Below are 19,232 nucleotides of genomic sequence, written 5' to 3'. Positions count from 1 at the left end.
CTCCACTAATTTTGTTTTTCTTTTGCACAGGCTACACATTCAGTGCAAAACAGGTTAATTACAGACACAATTAACTATTTTCTATCAATTATTTATTCATTTCTGCAAAGAACAAAACTTTGTTTGCATTGTTCTAACGAGATGGACGTACATTTCACTAGTTTTTGTCTGATGGAGCAATCCGTTTTACTTGAAAGTGATTGCTACTGTTTTATTCCAATATTTGAAACAGCATAGTTGGAGGGGTCACAAAATGGTATTTTTATAAAAATGTTGTTGGGACATGAACATCTTTTTTTCCTCCAAAGTGGGACGTGACAGAAACCGTTTGAGAACAACACACCTATTATAATGTAAAGATCTTATCATGATCAGGTAACTTTATAGTCATGTTCAAAAGTCCAAATTCACTTTATTAACCGTTGCAATGTACATACTTTTTTTCTTTTAATTAAAGCGATGCTTTAATCGACAACTTTCTGAAAGCTCTGTGAAGGTTTGATTGTCAAAAAATGAATTAGAATTTGTCTACCTGAGAATGCATCAACAAGACCTATTGAATATAAAGATGCAAATCTGTAAAATATTTTTTCCCCAGCAGTTAATCAGTAACTGTTTACGGTGGTGGTGGTATGTGTATGTGTATGTGTGTGTGTGTGTGTGTGTGTGTGTGTGTGTGTGTGTGTGTGTGTGTGTGTGTGTGTGTCTGACAACACATCAGTCCAGTATTAGATCCACAGAATTCCCCTTGATCATGATACGGTCTTTACAGTCATGTGGGATGTGGGCTCGAACCAGCAGAACAAGGCTCTCTTTGCTCATTCGCCCCGACTGGAGATGAAAACCAAAAGGATTTAATGACAAACAGAAGCAAATACAGTTACAAAGTATGAATAGTATAGTATGAACGCTGTGAATAGTGCACTACTTCGGGAAATAGAAGATCTTGAATTTCTTTACACAAGATAAACATGTTTATCTTTTTTGTTTATGTTTACAAAATAAACATGTTTATGTTATGTGTTTATGTGTACTGTTCAGATGGACAGAAAAAAAAGATTTATATAAAGTATGTAAGAGCCATTTTGTTATTAATTTGTTTGTTTAACCTTCCACCACTTGGAGGCGTAAAGCCGCTGACAATTACGCCTCACAGTCAATATAATCAGGATCACCAGGAAGAGGTGGTGCGTGTTGGCAGGAGCAAACAGTTTTTGACGTCCAAAGCTACTTGATCATGTCTGGAAACCAACAATAAGTTAACATCAATAAGAACCAGGCCCTTTTCATGATTTTCAGGCAACTAGATCACATATACTCACATGCATACATAGCGTACGCTCTGGGCAAAGATGAAAAAATGTAATGTAATGTAATGATTCTTTTGTGATTAAAAGCAATTAATTACATTATGCCCAAAAATGCAATAATACATTTAAAAAACTAGTGTATTGCATGCTTCTATTCTAAATTAAATTGTTATCAGAACAATATAAAAGACAATCTTGGACTAACAGCAAGTGAACATATCATTACATTACAGGTCACTTAGCTGACGCTTTTATCCAAAGCGGCTTACATTGCATTTTTAACCCATGACTTTTTACATTTCTGCCCAGGGAGCAATTAGGGGTTATACCTAGTTTATGCTTCTGCGTTTTCAGAGAGACGCGGGGACACGCAGACGCATGAGCCCCTTGCGTGTCCCTTGTGTGCCTTTTCACCCCTCCTTGTGTGCTAGCGACTTGCGTCAAAAGCTACGCAAGCCTCCTGCAGCCCGCAAGGCTGTGATTGGTATGTTAACTACATCCTTTACGGAGTCTCACATATGCGATTTCATAGCACAATACCGCCATTATTAAAACGAAGACTTTTTCCGAGAGAATGAATCAGATTGAAGAGCTTTTTCCGTAAAAATGACCACTTATATGCCCGTCATTGGCGCACTATAAGGACGCGCGGATGGCCTCCGATTCATGGAGGGAGATCGCCGCAAACGTCGGTTTGCCAGTCGAGGGGAACAAAGTTGTATAATACATGTTGTGATGTCACGAGAAGCTGGGTCTTGGAAGGGAGGTACGTTCACCGGAGATGGCTGTAACTGCCGGTGGAGTTATGAACCCCACCCCGAAACTCAGAGCATCCCCCTCACACCTGAAACTCATGAGGATATGACGACCTGAAGGCCTTCATAAGCCGGGAGACACACCATTGAGGGGGTGAGAGAGATGAGCTGCAGGTTGGGCCTGCTGCAGAATACAGACCAATGCAGGAGGATTCCCGGAGGCAGGAGAAACTGAGAAGACGGTTTATTCTCTTGGGGGAATTTCCGATTTCCCTCCAAAGACGAGGCATTATTAAAGTTTTAGAAGCCTGAGTTACCCGCTTTGACTACTGTTTTCTGTTTAATCTGAAGGATGTGAATTAAACCTTTGTTTACATTTTTAAACCTGTTCAACTCGGTTTCGTTTTTTCCTCCCATTCTTGATTTCATCATTGGTCTCCCGTGCTTACTCCCACTAAGATAAACAGAGATGAAGCCCATACATTTTTTGAGTCTCCCCCGGGCTTGGTCCATGACTCGGTTTCGCCCTTCGTCTCACTTTTCACAGCTTGAAAATTGGAAAATGCTCAGTGTTTGTGAGGCAGAGGAGACTGGAGCAGTTTGACAGCTTAACGGCCCCAAATAGTTTTGTAGAGCAGCGTGTTCATTGCAAAGCAGACATGTCAAAAACACAGATGAGTCTCAAAGTGTGGCCTTTGGGAGCAGTGAAGATTCATTATTTATCTGTTTACACACTGTCACTACCACCAAAATAAACCAGTTATTATCACTCTCTATTTTCCTCGTGGTCGCGTTGCCTTGTTGCATTCTTGACATGGTTAGGTTGCCTTTGTGCGACGTTGTTAAATTTTACGTTATGTAAATACTAAAAATGAACGTTAGCTGTGACGTGATCCCGGTGCCAGAGGTTATGCTGAGCAGTTGGGGTGGCTGGAAGAGAGTGGTAGAATGAGCCGGCATTTATTCTATTTTCTCCGTTTTTTCTGTAGTAAAAGTATTATTTTGTGTTAAGCCTGACTCAAGCCCTTCAAATTATTATTATATTAACTTGATCTGTTTCATGAATTGTTAGGTAGCGTTGTTTGTACAAGTTTAGGTACAGATAATGAATAAATGTCCTTGTGATGATCACTGTATCAGGTTTTTGCTTGTTAAACTTTTGCCCCCATGTTTTCACTACAGGAAGACTAAAGTTTTTTGATCAATATTTCAACATGTTAGAATATGCTGTAACATGTTCAAATAATAACTATCAAAATTAATTTATTTGCCACAGGGAGTGATCAACAATTCCATGCTGGGTTACTTAATTGGAAGAATATACATCTATGTGATTAAAGCCGGGCTGTCCAAAGATAAAATTTCCGTCAGAACATGGAGAACGAGATGGGTCACTACGCACGTGGCTGCTTGGACGCTGAGTCCAAAACCTCCTATGTACATCTTTTTGTCTTTCATCCACACGTATGGAATGAGAACTTTGTGGATGCGAGTAAAGACCAGTTGTTTCTCTCTTTTAGGGTTGGATTGAGATGGTGGGCTGTGCTGATCGCTCCTGCTATGACGTCTCGTGTCACTCCAGAGCCACCAAGGTGCCTCTAGTGGCTGAAAAGGCCCTGAAAGAACCCATATCCTTCTATTCTCCCAGTCCAACCAGTATAACCATACAATATAATCATGTTTGTTATGTATGTATTAGGGTTTAAACGTTTATAAGTAAACGGCATGCTACAATCACTCATTGTGGATCACGTCATTATTGTCAGTATGCATTGTGTCCTTGCTTTGTCTGATGTCTGACCAGCAGAGGTCGCTAAAGGCTGCAGTGCTCAGAAATCTGGATCTTTAAAGACAACATATCAAAACTGCTTATTATCACAACATCTGGATGTTTGAGCTTCACTGTGCAGCCTTTTGGCACTTGATCTACTTATTAGTGAGCTATTAGTAGTCTGAGGGACCATCAATAGTATAAGCCAGATTTTTAGATCTTAGCTGAGCCGATGTGTTTGTTTTAGAAGGTATTTATTATCGTTCTTGGTCTTTGAACATTTATAGAAAATAATCATTAAGTAATAACTTACAACTTTCCACAAATAGTAGCATTTGTTGCATGTTCATACGAACTGACAAAAGAGTGTGCTGACTACTTAAGTGTACACTTTTTATTAGTACTTGAGCATGAAAGTTTAATCATCTTGGGAATAAATACATGTGATAAAATGTTCTGAACTCCGGCTTTACTCCACCATTCTCTGCTGCTTTCTACTTTCCTTAAGCTAATTGACTTAATTTAAATTTGATCACACACTTACATTTGAGAATCAGGTGTTCAGGGTTTTTCTATTGAATACATACAAACTGGAGCTTAAGGTCATAAGTAGTGAAGTTCCTCTCCCTAATTATTGTGAATGTAATAAAATGTTTCACTATTGTAATAAAGGACAATAAAAAACACATAAGAATAAGATGTGAGTGGCGCTGAGCTTCTCAGGAAGGACAATGGACCCTGAAACCATCATCACTCAGGATGTGTGTTTATGTCAGATCATGTTGTGAGATGGGTCTTATAAACCGACACGTGTCTGTAGTAGATGATTTATATGCGCTCAATAAAGTGTCTTTTAAAAGCACAAGGTGATCAGGTCTTGCTCTCTTCACACGGCCCCAAAAGATGTGTTAGTTGATGTAAAATAGTTTCAGTCTGCACAGGAGTTACTGTTAGACACAGACATCTTCTGCGTTTGCGTCTGCGTTGTTGTGTCGACCCACTCGTTTCAATTCATGGTTCTGCGTGTGTTGCAGAGCAATTCACCGCTGCGGGAGGCTCGCGTTGCTTGCGTCACTTTCAACGCAAGCCTAGAAAAATGGCTCGACACACGCAAGGACGCAAGGAGGTGTAAAACGCGACGCAAGGGACACGCAAGGGGGTCTTGCGTCGCTCTGAAAACGCAGAAGCATAAACTAGGCTTAGGTAGTTATACAAGTGTTAACATTAGCTTTTGACATTAGTCTCAAACTCTAAAAGGAATACGAATAGAATTTAAAATGTGATTCACAAAGAGAGTCAAATGTTTAGGCTATGTATTAACTGAACAAGCAAAGCAGAGTAAAATGAAATATTTTGTAACTTAATATATTTAACACTCTACAACTCAAAGCTAACACATGATGCCATTTTACATTTGAAACTTTACTTTAAACCCGTCCCTCTATTAACAGACCAAGGATCCAACAAGTCACCAGCATTGGAGAGGATGCAGACAGACGTATCCCTCATACAAAGCCCAGAAGCCTGGGTACACGGGCTCAGTGAAGGTGGTGTGAAAGGTGTAGAGGTGTTTCAGTGTGTCGGAGGAGACTTTGTAGAAGGACAGAGTGCCCGCAGGCCAGTTCAGATACACACCGAGTGTTGAGCAGCCATTAGGATTAGATACCCACTCGTCCTTTGCATTGTGCTGTGCAGTGAGTGAGTGGCTTTCATTTATTTTCAACTGTCTTAAAGCCCAAGATCGGGTATTATTTCCAAATTTGCTTTCGTAAATCTTTCCTTTTGTTTTCATGCACTTGTATGCAACAGCTACACGAATATATATTGAACTAGATGCATTATCCAAATCTACCTCCCAGTAATGGCGCCCAGATAAACCCTCTCGGCACAACACCTGATTGTATGAATCAAACTTCTCTGGGTTAGCAGGATAATAATGCCAAGTTGATCAGTTTGTTGCCTTCTTGTTTCCATCAGACAGAACGATGTGACCGTTGGCAGTGTTTGGGTCCAGGGTGAGATCACAGGCATCTGATGGAGAGAACCAGTCAAAATCAGGTTTATAGTTTTTGCAGAACATTTATCAGAACAGTATGTTTGACCAAAAAATCTAAATAAATAAACTTACACAACATCAGATCTCTTCTGTCTGTGATCTTATCAGGATCAGGGTCCGGTATTGTGAAATCTTTTCTGACCAGAATGACCGGCTTGTAATGGTAGACAGTTGCTCCTTTGTATTTCTCATTTGGAATGACTGCGATAAGGAAACGGATCCGGTTGTTGTTCCTCAGTGCTTTGGTGACGTCTTGGAAAGCTTTGGCTTTTTGTCTCATAGAGGTCCAGACTTCCTCTGAGTAGATCCACTCGTCTTCAGTGGTGCTCCCCAATCTGGGAGTGTCAAAATATGTGGCCATCTCATCAAGGTAAGTGTCGCCCCGTTTGGTGGAGGTGAAAACAAAGCAGTAAGCATCGTCTACATCTCCAGCAAGAACCTCTCTGTCGAGCTCGGACTGATTTTTGACGATCTTTGTTCCCTCCATGGTCTCCACACAGGATCTGATGACGTTGATTTCTCTCTCCTTATCATCCAGCCACTTGATTAGTTTTTCTTGACTGAATGGGGACTCGTTTCTGTTGTCAATGTTTTGACACCAACCAACTTCTTCTTCTCATCTACTTTCACGGATGGAAGAGAGTTTCTCCTTCATGTTCCCCTGGAGGTTTGATGTATAGAGGTGACACAACTTCTGGAAAGTCATTAACTCTTCTGTAATATGTGGAAAGTTCTGTACCACTCTGTCCTCCAGAGATTCGTTGCTTCTCATTTGGATTTCCCTCAAATCTTCAAGAGTATCCTGTCTTTTCCCCACCAGTCTACCACTGATCTCACTCTTCAGCTTTTCAGCTTTTGGATATAAAGTAGTCAGTGGCATCAGCCAGACCTTCATTGGGACAGCTTTCTCTCCATTTACCCCCAGTAACTGTGGAAGTTGTCCAAAGGTCTTCACTGCATCTTCGTATGTTAAAGGGATGCTTTGAAGGATGAGGTCTCCAAAGAATTTGCATGAAACTGTAGCACTCAGGGCTTTTTCTTCCTCAGTCAGCTTGATGTCAACTTTGCCCTCTCCTTATTATTCAGCCACTTGAGTAGTTTTTCTTGACTGAATGGGGACTCGTTTCTGTTGTCAATGGTTTTTTCTAATGAGCTCTCATCTTCTTCACCTTCACGGATGAAGGGGAGTTTCTCCTTCAGGGTCCCCTGGAGGTTTGATGTATAGAGGCGACACAACTTCTGGAAAGTGTCTAACTCTTCTGTAATATGTGGAATGTTCTGTACCACTCTGTCGTTAAGAGATTCGTTGCTTCTCATTTGGATTTCCCTCAAATCTTCAAGAGTAAGCTGTATCTTCCTCAACAGTCCACCGCTGATCTCACTCTTCAGCGAAGGAGCTTCAGGAAATAAAGTAGTCAGTGGCATCAGCCAGACCTTCATTGGGACAGCTTTCTCTCCATTTTCCCCCAGTAACTGTGGAAGTTGTCCAAAGGTCTTCACTGAATCTTCGTATGTTAAAGGGATGCTTCGAAGGATGAAGTCTCCGAAGAATTTGCAGGACACCGAAGCACTCAGGGCTTTTTCTCCCTCATTCAGCTTGACGTCAACGTTGCCCTCAACACTAAATGAGGGGATCTTTTTTATTATAGCATTCATGCTGCCCCCGATTTCTTGAACGCTGCTGCTGTCTAACTTTTTACTGTCAAACACAAAGAAAGCATTTGCCCCATAAAGGATGCCTGTGACTATGTGTGTTGCAGAGCTCTTGTTAATGACGTCCTTTTAATGATCTTCTAAGGTCATGAGGTCAGTCATTGACAACTGTTCCAAGCGGGTTGTAGATTTGTACTGACCAGTCACTCTGCTCTGATTCTTGAATTCTTTCTCATCTTTTAGGTAATGAGCAGATCCTTCCACTTCAATCAGCCCAGAGAGGAAGCTGGCCTTCAGAGAAGCATTAACATCCAGCAGAGAGGACTTTGATTCAATGGTGTCAGAATCAGTAATGACAAATTCACTGCTGGGTTTAGGACTTTTAATCGTCTTCCCTTGTAGAGTTTTCTCATCCCACAAGGTCAAACCTTTAAAAAGTAGAAAACACAAAACAGGAGGATCATTTTGTGAAAATAAAGAATTTACATATACAGAAAGAAGTAAGTGACTACCTATGACAGAAGGGAAGAGTGAAAACCGAATAAAGGGTGGGTACTTGTCATCATATATAATATTCTTTTAGATAATTTGTGAAGTAATAGTCAGTTGGATGCCCCATAATACAAAGCCAGCTAACAAACTGTTTGATTCCAAAAGAGCAAGAAACAAAGACACCTTTGACCAGGAATTGAAAGTTCAATTGTCTAATTAATTACATGATAATCAGCTAATAAAAACAGCTCTAACAACTAACTAACTAAAAACATTTGTTAATTCCTTAAATTGTTCAAATATAATGTTAAAAAAAAGAGGATTTAATAGTAAGATGATTTCAGTCCCTTTAAGCAAACTGTAACAGACAGAAATAATACAGAATACAGAATTATATACAGAAATAATTTTTTACGATTAGGATAATTAGCTAATAATACAGCATGCTTTCCTAAAAACTAATGGAGGTTCACAGCTGCATTGTGGAACTAAAAAGCATTCGATAATTCCTTAAATAGGGAAAAATTAATGAGAAGAAGAAAGGAGATGATTAAATGGCAAAAGGATTTCAGTCCAATTATACAGGTAAATCATTTTATTAACAGTTTAATCCAGACTTACCTGTGATCAGTGCATCTCTTTGAGCATCATAGAGCATTCCGAGGGTGAAAGGTCGACCCAGGGAAGCAACTTCCATTTGATTTGAGGCCATTTCACCAACCTGATGAAAAAAAAGATTTACATATTACAGTATTGTGAGTTTTTAACACAGAGTCAACTCTTCACCTTCACTCAACATAAAGACCGATATCTTTGCACAGACTGCAGATCAGTTAAGCAGTAAATGTTGACCTGTCTCTTTCTGTCCTCACCTGGGGAAGTTGTGATGATCAGAGTCTTGTGAGAGTCTCCTGGTCGTCCAGCTGGAGCTTCCAGAGTGATGATCTGTGATGTCGTCCGGCTGCTTTTATCCTGTCGGAGAGCCTCCGCTGAGACTCTGCACATGACTCTGATGATTCTGCTGTATCTTAATATTGTGTAATATCCCCACAAAGTATGAGCCCAACTCCCCCCACCACAGCATTGTGAAACATCCTCATTTCTAACGCTATGACCTGTGGCTAGAGGGCATTAACGATGATCATCATGATTTAATATAAAGTTAAACAGAAAACAGTTATAACATTCAGTGAACTGCTCAAAATACTGTTTTAGTGTGCAATTCCTCTTTAACGTAACAGCCCAACACATTAACACTTCTGTAGAGAACAGAGGAATAATGAGACCAAGAAAACGTAAATATGAGCAACTGCAGCTCATAAAGACACTTTGTCTCCTTGGTCTCATGTCCTCAATTTTTATCACTAAAATCTTCTTTTATAGATGTCAACTTGTGCATAAAAAATGCTAAACTTCACTGGGAAAAAACAAATTGTATTTATTGCAATATATTTAGAAGAGCTATTATTACTAAATCCGGTGCGCCCCTCCAGTGGGTCGCAGTGGTATTACAGGTGGGGTAAATGGGTAAATTCCAAATTATTTTAGTTAAAAAACTTTATTGAGATCTTCCCATCTTACTACAGTACAAAGTACATGGACTGCCGTCGCCTCTTTCAAAGCAAAATACAGATCAAGCTCAACATTGAGCATTAATTAAGAGGCGTATGAAGTTTATAATGCTGATCTGAAAATATTTGTAGTGGAAATCAGACTCATTGCAGCCACTAATCTTAAAACATTTTTTTCAGTATGACATGGCCCATACATATCTGCTCAAATTTGGGGTTTTTTTGCACGTCCAGTGCAAAACAGGTTAATTACAGCCACAATGATTTGTCAAATATATAATATTTTTTTGAAAAGATAGAACTTTGAAATTCTAACAATTTTGGCTGATGGGACAATCTGGTTTATTTGAAAAAAGTTTTTCTTTTGAGGATTCCACAAAATGTTTTTTAATAGAATTTCCGTTTTTAACTTTTGTTGTGGGACATGAACAAGTCTTCCAAAGTGGGTCTTAACAGAAAGCGTTTGAGAACCACACACCTGTGAGACTGTGAAGACCTTATCCGGGAACTTCTGTGGAACAAATACTTAAACATTTTGATATAGGCCAAGCAAACACGCACACAACACACATACGCAATTTTTCCGACTCGTGGGATCCAAACAATAATCAGCATTTTCAAGTTCAAAAGTCCAAATTCAGGAATACAATGTATTCATTTTGGAGTCAACACTTCATTGATTTTTGTGCAACATACATATGTAGTAATTTTTAGTACAGCCATGCTTTTAGTCAACGACTTTCTGAAAGATCAGGCGAGGATTGATTGTCAAAATATAAATAAAAAAATGTTCTACCTCAGAATGCATCAATAAGACCTTTTTAATATAAAGATACCAATCTTTAAAATACTTTATCCCAGCAGTTTATCAGGAACTGGTGTGTGTGCCTGTGTATGCGTGTGTGTGTGTGTGTGTGTGCCTCAACAGTAAATCCATTAGTTCACATATCATCATAAGGTCTTTACAGTCATTTGGGTGTGTTTCCTCGTTCTGCTTTTCATAAAAAGGAACCAGTGCAGCTGAAGGTCATTTCAGATGACAAAACACAGCATTGTAAAATAAAACTGATTCCTGTAAGTATTTCACTATTGAAACGGTTTGATTGGTCATTTTGATTAGTAAGAGATAAAAGGGAACTCACATTATTCAAAGTTAAAAGTCTTTGTCTTTGTTAAAGTCAGGGTGCAGATTTACTTTTGTCTTTTAAGGCATTCGGTAGTATATTTCCAGCCAAGAAAACACATATTTTAGATTTCACACAAATGCTGCGAATCAGAAACAAAAGACCTGTTTGTTTTTTATGCTTTTTGTTTTATTATTTCAGTAGAAGGTTGTACATTCAACATTATTACTTACCTTAATGAGAAAGTTCTGTCCAGCCACAATCTGTTCCCTGTATAGAACTGCTTTGTATACCTGATGCTTCTGGTCTGTGATTGTCTCCACTTGGTCCTTCACCTGTGTATGAATTAGTTCAAATGTGATGTAAATCCACACTGAAATATAAACCAGGATTGAGAGATTACGTGAAGAATAAAGGTAGATTGAATCTCACCTGATCACAAATCTTCTGAGTTTCCTCAGTGGCCTCCTGTGGCTCACTCCATCCTCCACAAATCTTAGCCATTGTCACAAGGTCTGTTGAAGTTAACAGAGAAGTCACCTGTCTGCTCGTATGTTTGATAAGTGTTCATTGTCGGCTGGTTATCAGATGTATTTATACTTCTTAACCGTCCTGGATGGAGAGAGAAAGGTGGATCAAATACGTGACTGTTAAGGTGGAGCTACATGTGGGGTTAGAGTTGCTCAACTTTATGAACTACTCCAAAAACAAGTGATGGTTAATAGTGATGTTAACTAACCGGAATTGTTGATGTTTTTTTAAACACAATTCCTGTAAATTTCAGGTTAAACATTTTTAATTCATAAAGTAGAGATTCAGGTGAAAGTTTTTACCCCAAATAAAAATCTATCATTCTCCTTTCCCTCTTTTTCTTGGACAGAAGGCAGGTAGTTCTGAGACACACCTTGAAGACTGTAACGGTCTTATCAGGATCAGATAACTTCTGTGGAAGAAATATAACTATATAGTTTGAAAGTAAATCGATGCTTTTAATCGCCAACTTTCTGAAAGCTCAGTGGAGGATTGATTGTCAACAAATAAATAATAATTTGTCTACCTAAGAATGCATCAATAAGACCTTTTAAATTGTGATGCCAATCTGTAAAATCTGTTTTTCCCCAGCAGGTAATCAGTAACTGTTGGTGGTGTGTGTGTCAACACATAAGTCCAGTATTAGTTCCACAGAATTCCTCATATCATGATAATGCCTTTACAGTCATTTTGGGTGTTTCTCCTCTTCTGTGGAAAGCGTTCTGCTTTTGTATTTAAAAAGGGATAAAGGGCAAGCAAATGTTGGCAGCGGCAGCTCGCTGAGGCACTTCCTGTTGGAAGCTCAGGTGCTGTTTATTTTTCATGATTTCACAATGTGCGACAATACATTAGGCTCCTTGTAAAACATGGTGATTTCAAGATTAGGTTCACTACATTTAAGCAACCTAAGCAGGCGGTGCGTTTGCTGTCACCATAGCAACAACACCAGCCGACTTAACTGGTGTGGATGAACAGCTATGCAAACTATTTACGGTGCAAAATGGATTTATTAAACTCTGAAAAAAAATATCTAATAATGTTCTATGTACCTGTTTTGATATTTAAAATTGCACAAACCGCTCACTTAACAGTTTACTCTCTCTTTTGGCCAAATAGGTCAATAACTCAAAAGGTTTATAAATATTTGATGTAAAAGCCAGTGTTTTTTGCATTGTAAATGTGCCAAATTTAAAAATCTAGTTTTATTGTTCAAGTCAAAAATACAAACAAACTACAGTGTATTTAAGTATGATATTAGTCTAACCAAGTCTTTAAGTTGGACATCAGTCTAGCATAATGCAGTTGTGTGCACAAATGAGAAACCAGGGAGTCCAAAGGGTCAAGACAACTCATCAGTCCTCTGGGTTCAGACTTTTAGTGCCAAATATGTAATAATTAGGATATAATTAGGACTGTAGACCATGAATAACGCTTAACTCTCCTTAATGGATTGAACGGTTGATATTTGCTGACTTTATTATACAGAATACGACACGTTTTGTCTGAGCTTCCTGGATGAATCAACAGAAAGCTCTTGTTTCTAACCCTTAAGACTGAACAGGTGCCCGCTTGTTTTTCACTCCTTCCCTCAAACAGAGGAAACTCCGAAGTGGAAAGTGAAGACAACAGATCAACAGCTGACTGCAGGAACAGTGCGGTGCAGAGAGCAGTAGATACATGTCAAGACGGAAGAAGTACTGGCACCATTAAGGGAGGCTGTGAGGGAAAAGGTGAGAAATAATTATGTCAGTTTAATTGGAAGTCAAAGTTTGATTGAAAGTGTTTCTTCTCTGAAGTCTTGTGTGACACTGAGCTCACATCTTCAGGGTATTTCCCTGCATGAATGCTAATTAAGACTTGAGTGATTAAAGTCTGAATTCCCTTCTTTCAAGCCAACATTTAATCGAACCTTTAACAGCAGCTAAATTAGCTTAGGTTTTTTTCCCCTCACAGCTTACTTGAAAAAACTAATGTCTGATGGGAAATGTTCTGCGGAGAAGGTCACAGACATGGAGGAACTAATCACTCAGGTTGGTTCTTTACAAACATGTAAACACTCACACAAGCAAAGATGATCTACAAACATCCCTACAATGGTTTGCTTTCTGTTCATCAAGTCTCCCTCCACAGAAAACAACCTCACACCCCCCCGTCTCCTTCAACCTGATGTTTAAGACCTCCATCGGTCCAGGGGGGAACCCGCCCGGGTACTGATGAGGAGGAGCAAATGATCTATGTAAAGTGAAATATTCTCGGCAGCAGAGGTGACGCTCGGTCTTCCTGTCTGAGAAACAGTTCCATCAGAGCGTTGGATGCATTTTCGCACCACACATACTTACTTAGTTGAGTCAACTGAAATATTATGCATGACGTACTCTAAACTGATTAGTTGGTCACAGATAAACTTAACACTTTGCAGGTATTAGTTACCTTGCTCAGGAAAATGAGCTGAAATGGCTAATTTTTTTTACAGTACACACTTAAATCTGAGAGTCAGGTGTTCAGGGTTTTTCTATTGAATACATACAAACTGGAGCTTAAGGTCATAAGTAGTGAACAAGTTCCTCTCCCTAATTATTGTGAATGTAATAAAATACAGTAAATGTTTCACTGCTATTGTAAAAAAGGCCGCAGCGATCTCCCGCTCCCGCTGGGCCGCCGCAGCGATCTCCCGCTGGGCCGCCGCAGCGATCTCCCGTTCCGAGACTCTCAGTCCCGACCCCGACTCGCCCAGTCCCCGCTCCGAGACTCATGGCCCCGACGCCCCCAGTCCCCGCTCCGAGACTCAGACTCCCTCCCTCCCATCCCATGGTCCTCTCCCACCCTCCCGTTGGTGATTTGAGGGCCGTCTGGGATCCGGCCCTTGAGGGGGGGGGTGGGGGGGGGCTATGGGGTGGGATATGGGGGGGGCTGAGCCGCCAAATGGCCAAGGTTTCCCGTGTCCCCGAGCCGCCGCCGCCTACCCCGGAGGTTTCCCGTGTCCCCGAGCCGCCGCCGACTACCCCGGAGGTTTCCCGGAGGTTTCCCGAGCCGCCGCCGACCCCGACTACCCCGGAGGTTTCCCGGAGGTTTCCCGAGCCGCCGCCGACCCCGACTACCCCGGAGGTTTCCCGGAGGTTTCCCGAGCCGCCGCCGACTACCCCGGAGGTTTCCCGAGCCGCCGCCGACCCCCCCGGAGGTTTCCCGAGCCGCCGCCGACCCCCGGAGGTTTCCCGAGCCGCCGCCGACCCCCCCGGAGGTTTCCCGAGCCGCCGCCGACCCCGACTACCCCGGAGGTTTCCCGAGCCGTCGCCGACCCCGACTACCCCGGAGGTTTCCCGGAGGTTTCCAGAGCCGCCGCCGACCCCCCCGGAGGTTTCCCGAGCCGCCGCCGACCCCCCCGGAGGGTCCCCGAGCCGCCGCCGACCCCCCCGGAGGTTTCCCATGTCCCCGAGCCTGCAATTCCAGAGACGTTCCGGAGCCGGCCAAATGGCCGACCACCGGAGGCTCCCCGGCAGTGTGCCTATCCGACAGGCCGACCCCCAGAGGCTCCCCGGTCGCCTGGCCGCCCGCCGGGCCGCCCGCCAGAGTTTCCCGGGTGGTCCGACCAACGTCTCGGGTTTCCCTCCCCCCCACCCCTTGTTTCGCTCTAGTGTGAGCCGCCTGGAAGTCGGCCCTTGAGGGGGGGGGGTACTGTCACGGTGTGGTTCACTTCCTGTTGTATTTTGTAGTTTTCTGCCACTCGTGTCCCCGGGTAACTTCACTTCCTGCCTTGTCCCGTCATCCCCTGTGATCGTCTAATAGTTTCCACCTGTGTCCAATCACCTGCACCTCCCTTGTGTATTTAAGCCGTGTGTCCCGTGTGTCTCTTGTGTCACTTGTCGCGTCATTGTCTCTTGTTGTGGATGGCTGTAGTTTCTTGCCTGCTGTTTTTCCTCCCGGTTCCTGTGTTTTTGGCCTTTTGACTATTAAAGTCTTTTGTTTTCCTGACAAGTCTGCGTTTGAGTCCTGCCTCCCACCCGCATCCCTGACAGTTCTCTTCACACGGCCCCAAAATATGTGTTAGTTGATGTAAAATAGTTTGTCTGTACAGGAGTTACTGTTAGACAAAGACATACAAAGATAATAAAGGAATGCAATTCATTTAAACATAAAACATTTACTTCTACAAAAGTATACACATTGAAACATTGCAGGAGAGTACTTTATTAAAGTTGGTCAGAATTAAGGTACAGAATTGGTACAAAGCCCAGTTGACCATTTACAAAATGACAAAGTAGTTACACAGGTTATGACATTAGCTTTTGAACATTAGTGTTGTCAAAGCTCTAAAAGGAATAAGAATAGAAATTAAAATGGGATTCACAAATCAGTTCAATCTGAGTTTAAAGCAGGGTCTGCATCAGCTGAAAAAGTAGACACCAGAAAATTATACATTTTGTTTTTAAATGTATTTTACACTTTTGGATTTGTTAAAACAAGTTCAATGGAAAATGGGATGCCTTTTTACCTTTAAAACTTTACTTGTAACCCCGTTCCTCTATTAACAGACCAAGGATCCAACAAGTCACCAGCATTGGTCCTAATTAAAAGGACGCAGGGAGGCCCAGTTTCCCTCCTCGTAAACCCAGAAGCCTGGGAACACGAGCTCAGTGAAGGTGGTGCGATAGGTGTAGAGGTGTGTCAGTGTGTTGGAGGAGACTTTGTAGAAGGACAGAGTGCCTGCAGACCAGTTCAGATACACACCGAGTGTGGAGCAGCCACCAGAGGGAAAAGAAGTTTGCCACACCTTTCCATTGTGCCATGCAGATACTTCGTGTTCTCCATCTTTTTTCCACTGGCCAAAAGTCCACGATTGGGTATTATTTCCAAATTCGCTATCTGAACCATCTCCCTTTCTTGTTATGGTCTTGTACACAACAGCTACATGAATAGATTTGAAAGAAGAAGCATTATCCCAATCTACCTCCCAGTAATGGCACCCGTTTAAACCCTCTTGGCACAACACCTGTGTCTGTTTATCAAACCTCTCTGGGTTATCAGGATATTGTTGCTGCTTTGATCCACGTGTTGCCGTCTTGTTTCCATCAGACAGAACGAGGTTATTCTGGACAGTGTTTGGGTCAAGGGTGAGATCACAGGCATCTGATGGAGAGAAGCAAACAAATTCAGGTTCATAGTTTCTGCCAAAATATTGATCAGATCAGTGTATTTGACTTTAAAGCATGAATACACTTACACCAAGTCAGAACTCTTCTGTCTATGATCTTCTCAGGATCAAGGTCAGGTCCTGAGAAATCTTCGCTGAGCAGGATGCCTTTCTTGAAATGGTAGATTGTTGCTCCTTTGTATTTCTCATTTGGAATGACTGCAATAAGGAAACGGAACCGGTTGTTGTCCTTCTCTGCTTTATTGAAGTCTTGGAAAGCTTTGGCTTTTTGTCTCAGAGAGGTCCAGACTTCCTCTGAGTAGAACCACTTGTCTTCAGTGGTGCTCCCCTTTATAGGAGTGCCCAAATATGTGGCCATCTCATCAAGGTAAGTGTCGCCCCGTTTGGTGGAGGTGAAAACAAAGCAGTAAGCATTGTCTACATCTCCATCAAGAACCTCTCTGTCGAGCTCGGACTGATTTTTGACAATCTTTGTTCCCTCCATGGTCTCCACACAGGATTTGATGATGTTGATTTCTCTCTCCTTATTATTCAGCCACTTGAGTAGTTTTTCTTGACTGAATGGGGACTCGTTTCTGTTGTCAATGGTTTTTTCTAGTGAGCTCTCATCTTCTTTACCTTCACGGATGGAGGGGAGTTTCTCCTTCAGGGTCCCCTGGAGGTTTGATGTATAGAGGTGACACAACTTCTGGAAATTGTCTAACTCTTCTGTAATATGTGGAATGTTCTGTACCACTCTGTCTTTAAGAGATTCGTTGCTTCTCATTCGGATTTCCCTCAAATCTTCAAGAGTATGCTGTATCTTCCCCAACAGTCCACCGCTGATCTCACTCTTGAGCTCAGCAGCATCTCCATATAAAGTAGTCAATGGCATCAGCCAGACCTTCATTGGGACAGCTTTCTCTCTATTTTCCCCCAGTAACTGTGGAAGTTCTCCAAAGGTCTTCACTGCATCTTCGTATGTTAAAGGGATGCTTTGAAGGATGAAGTCTCCGAAGAATTTGCAGGACACTGAAGCACTCAGGGCTTTTTCTCCCTCATTCAGCTTGACTTCAACGTTTCCCTCAAGACTTAATGAGGGGATCTTTGTCATCATAGCTTTCATGCTGCCCTCGATTTCTTGAACACTGCTGCTGTCTAACTTTTCACTGTCAAACACAAAGAAAGCATTGGCCCCATAAAGGATGCCTGTGACTATGTGTGTTGCAGAGCTCTTGTTGATGACGTCCTTTTGATGATCTTCTAAGGTCATCAGGTCAGTTATTGACAACTGTTCCAAGCGGGTTGTAGATTTGTACTCACTAGTCACTCTGCTCTGATTCTTGAATTCTTTCTCATCTTTCAGGTAGTGAGCAGATCCTTCCACTTCAATCAGCCCAGAGAGGAAGCTGGCCTTCAGAGAAGCATTAACATCCAGCAGAGAGGACTTTGATTCAATGGTGTCAGAATCAGTAATGACAAATTCACTGCTGGGTTTAGGATTTTTAATCGTCTTCCCTTGTAGAGTTTTCTCATCCCACAAGGTCAAACCTTTAAAAAGTAGAAAACACAAAGCAGGAGGATCATTTTGTGAAAATAAAGAATTTACATATACAGAAAGAAAAACGTGACTACCTATGACAGAAGGGAAGAATGAAAACCGAATAAAGGGTGGGTACTTGTCATTATATATACTATTCTTTTAGATATTTTGTGAAGTAATAGTCAGTTGGATGCCCCATAATACAAAGCCAGCTAACAAACTGTTTGATTCCAAAAGAGCAAGAAACAAAGACACCTTTGACCAGGAATTGAAAGTTCAATTGTCTAATTAATTACATAATAATCAGCTAATAAAAACAGCTCTAACAACTAACTGACTAAAAACATTTGTTAATTCCTTAAATTGTTAAAATATAATGTTAAAAAAAGAGGATTTAATAGTAAGATGATTTCAGTCCCTTTAAGCAAACTGTAACAGACAGTTATACAGAAATATTTTTTTACGATTAGGATAATCAGCTAATAATACAGCATGCTTTCCTAAAAACTAATGGAGGTTCACAGCTGCATTGTGGAACTAAAAAGCATTCGATAACTCCTTAAATAGGGAAAAATTAATGAGAAGAAGAAAGGAGATGATTAAATAGCAAAAGGATTTCAGTTTATTAACAGTTTAATCCAGACTTACCTGTGATCAGTGCATCTCTTTGAGCATCATAGAGCATTCCGAGGGTGAAAGGTCGACCCAGGGAAGCTACTTCCATTTGATTTGAGGCCATTTCACCAACCTGAAGAGAAAAGATTTACTTATTACAGTATTGTGAGTTTTTAACACAGAGTCAACTCTTCACCTTCACTCAACATAAAGACCGATATCTTTGCACAGACTGCAGATCAGTTAAGCAGTAAATGTTCACCTGTCTCTTTCTGTCCTCACCTGGGGAAGTTGTGATGATCAGAGTCTTGTGAGAGTCTCCTGGTCGTCCAGCTGGAGCTTCCAGAGTGATGATCTGTGATGTCGTCCGGCTGCTTTTATCCTGTCGGAGAGCCTCCGCTGAGACTCTGCACATGACACGCCTTCAGGTGTTACTCCTGCGGAATCTTAACATTGTGTAATATCCCCTCAAGGTATGAGTCCAACTCCACCCACCACAGCATTGTGAAACATCCTCATTTCTAACCCTGTGACTTGTGGCTAGAGGGCATTAAGGATGATCATCATGATTTAATATAAAGTTAAACGGAGAACAATTATACCATTTAGTCACCTGCTCAAAATCCTGCTTTATTGTGCAGTTCCGCTTTAACGTAACAGGCCCAACACATTAACACTTCTGT

The 19,232-nt window shown here is 41.5% G+C and overlaps 1 protein-coding gene and 1 pseudogene across 3 annotated transcripts; both read right to left on the bottom strand.

Annotated features, from left to right (window-relative positions):
- Nucleotides 1–5,217: 5,217 nt before the first annotated feature.
- Nucleotides 5,218–9,039, bottom strand: LOC120814925 (neoverrucotoxin subunit alpha-like; annotated as a pseudogene). The gene is made up of 5 exons (XR_013454285.1): nucleotides 8,890–9,039; nucleotides 8,659–8,758; nucleotides 6,956–7,973; nucleotides 5,965–6,413; nucleotides 5,218–5,867 (listed from the first exon to the last, which is right to left on the bottom strand). The product of XR_013454285.1 is annotated as a neoverrucotoxin subunit alpha-like (transcript).
- A 6,389-nt stretch (nucleotides 9,040–15,428) lies between these two features.
- Nucleotides 15,429–19,068, bottom strand: LOC144390202 (stonustoxin subunit alpha-like). 2 transcript variants are annotated; one of them, XM_078096624.1, is made up of 4 exons: nucleotides 18,832–19,068; nucleotides 18,583–18,682; nucleotides 16,482–17,942; nucleotides 15,429–16,387 (listed from the first exon to the last, which is right to left on the bottom strand). In XM_078096624.1, the coding sequence occupies exons 2-4, from the start codon at nucleotides 18,671–18,673 to the stop codon at nucleotides 15,825–15,827; spliced, it is 2,115 nt and encodes a 704-aa protein (XP_077952750.1). In that variant the 5' UTR covers nucleotides 18,674–18,682; nucleotides 18,832–19,068; the 3' UTR covers nucleotides 15,429–15,824. The 2 variants fall into 2 exon arrangements, with proteins under 2 accessions (XP_077952750.1, XP_077952749.1); XM_078096623.1 differs by having other exon boundaries at nucleotides 18,812–19,061.
- Between the last annotated feature and the right edge of the window lie 164 nt (nucleotides 19,069–19,232).

Source organism: Gasterosteus aculeatus, chromosome 21 (genome assembly GCF_964276395.1).
Source record: "Gasterosteus aculeatus chromosome 21, fGasAcu3.hap1.1, whole genome shotgun sequence".
In the NCBI taxonomy this organism is placed as follows: domain Eukaryota; kingdom Metazoa; phylum Chordata; class Actinopteri; order Perciformes; family Gasterosteidae; genus Gasterosteus; species Gasterosteus aculeatus.
This window is presented reverse-complemented; position numbering and strand designations above follow the sequence as displayed.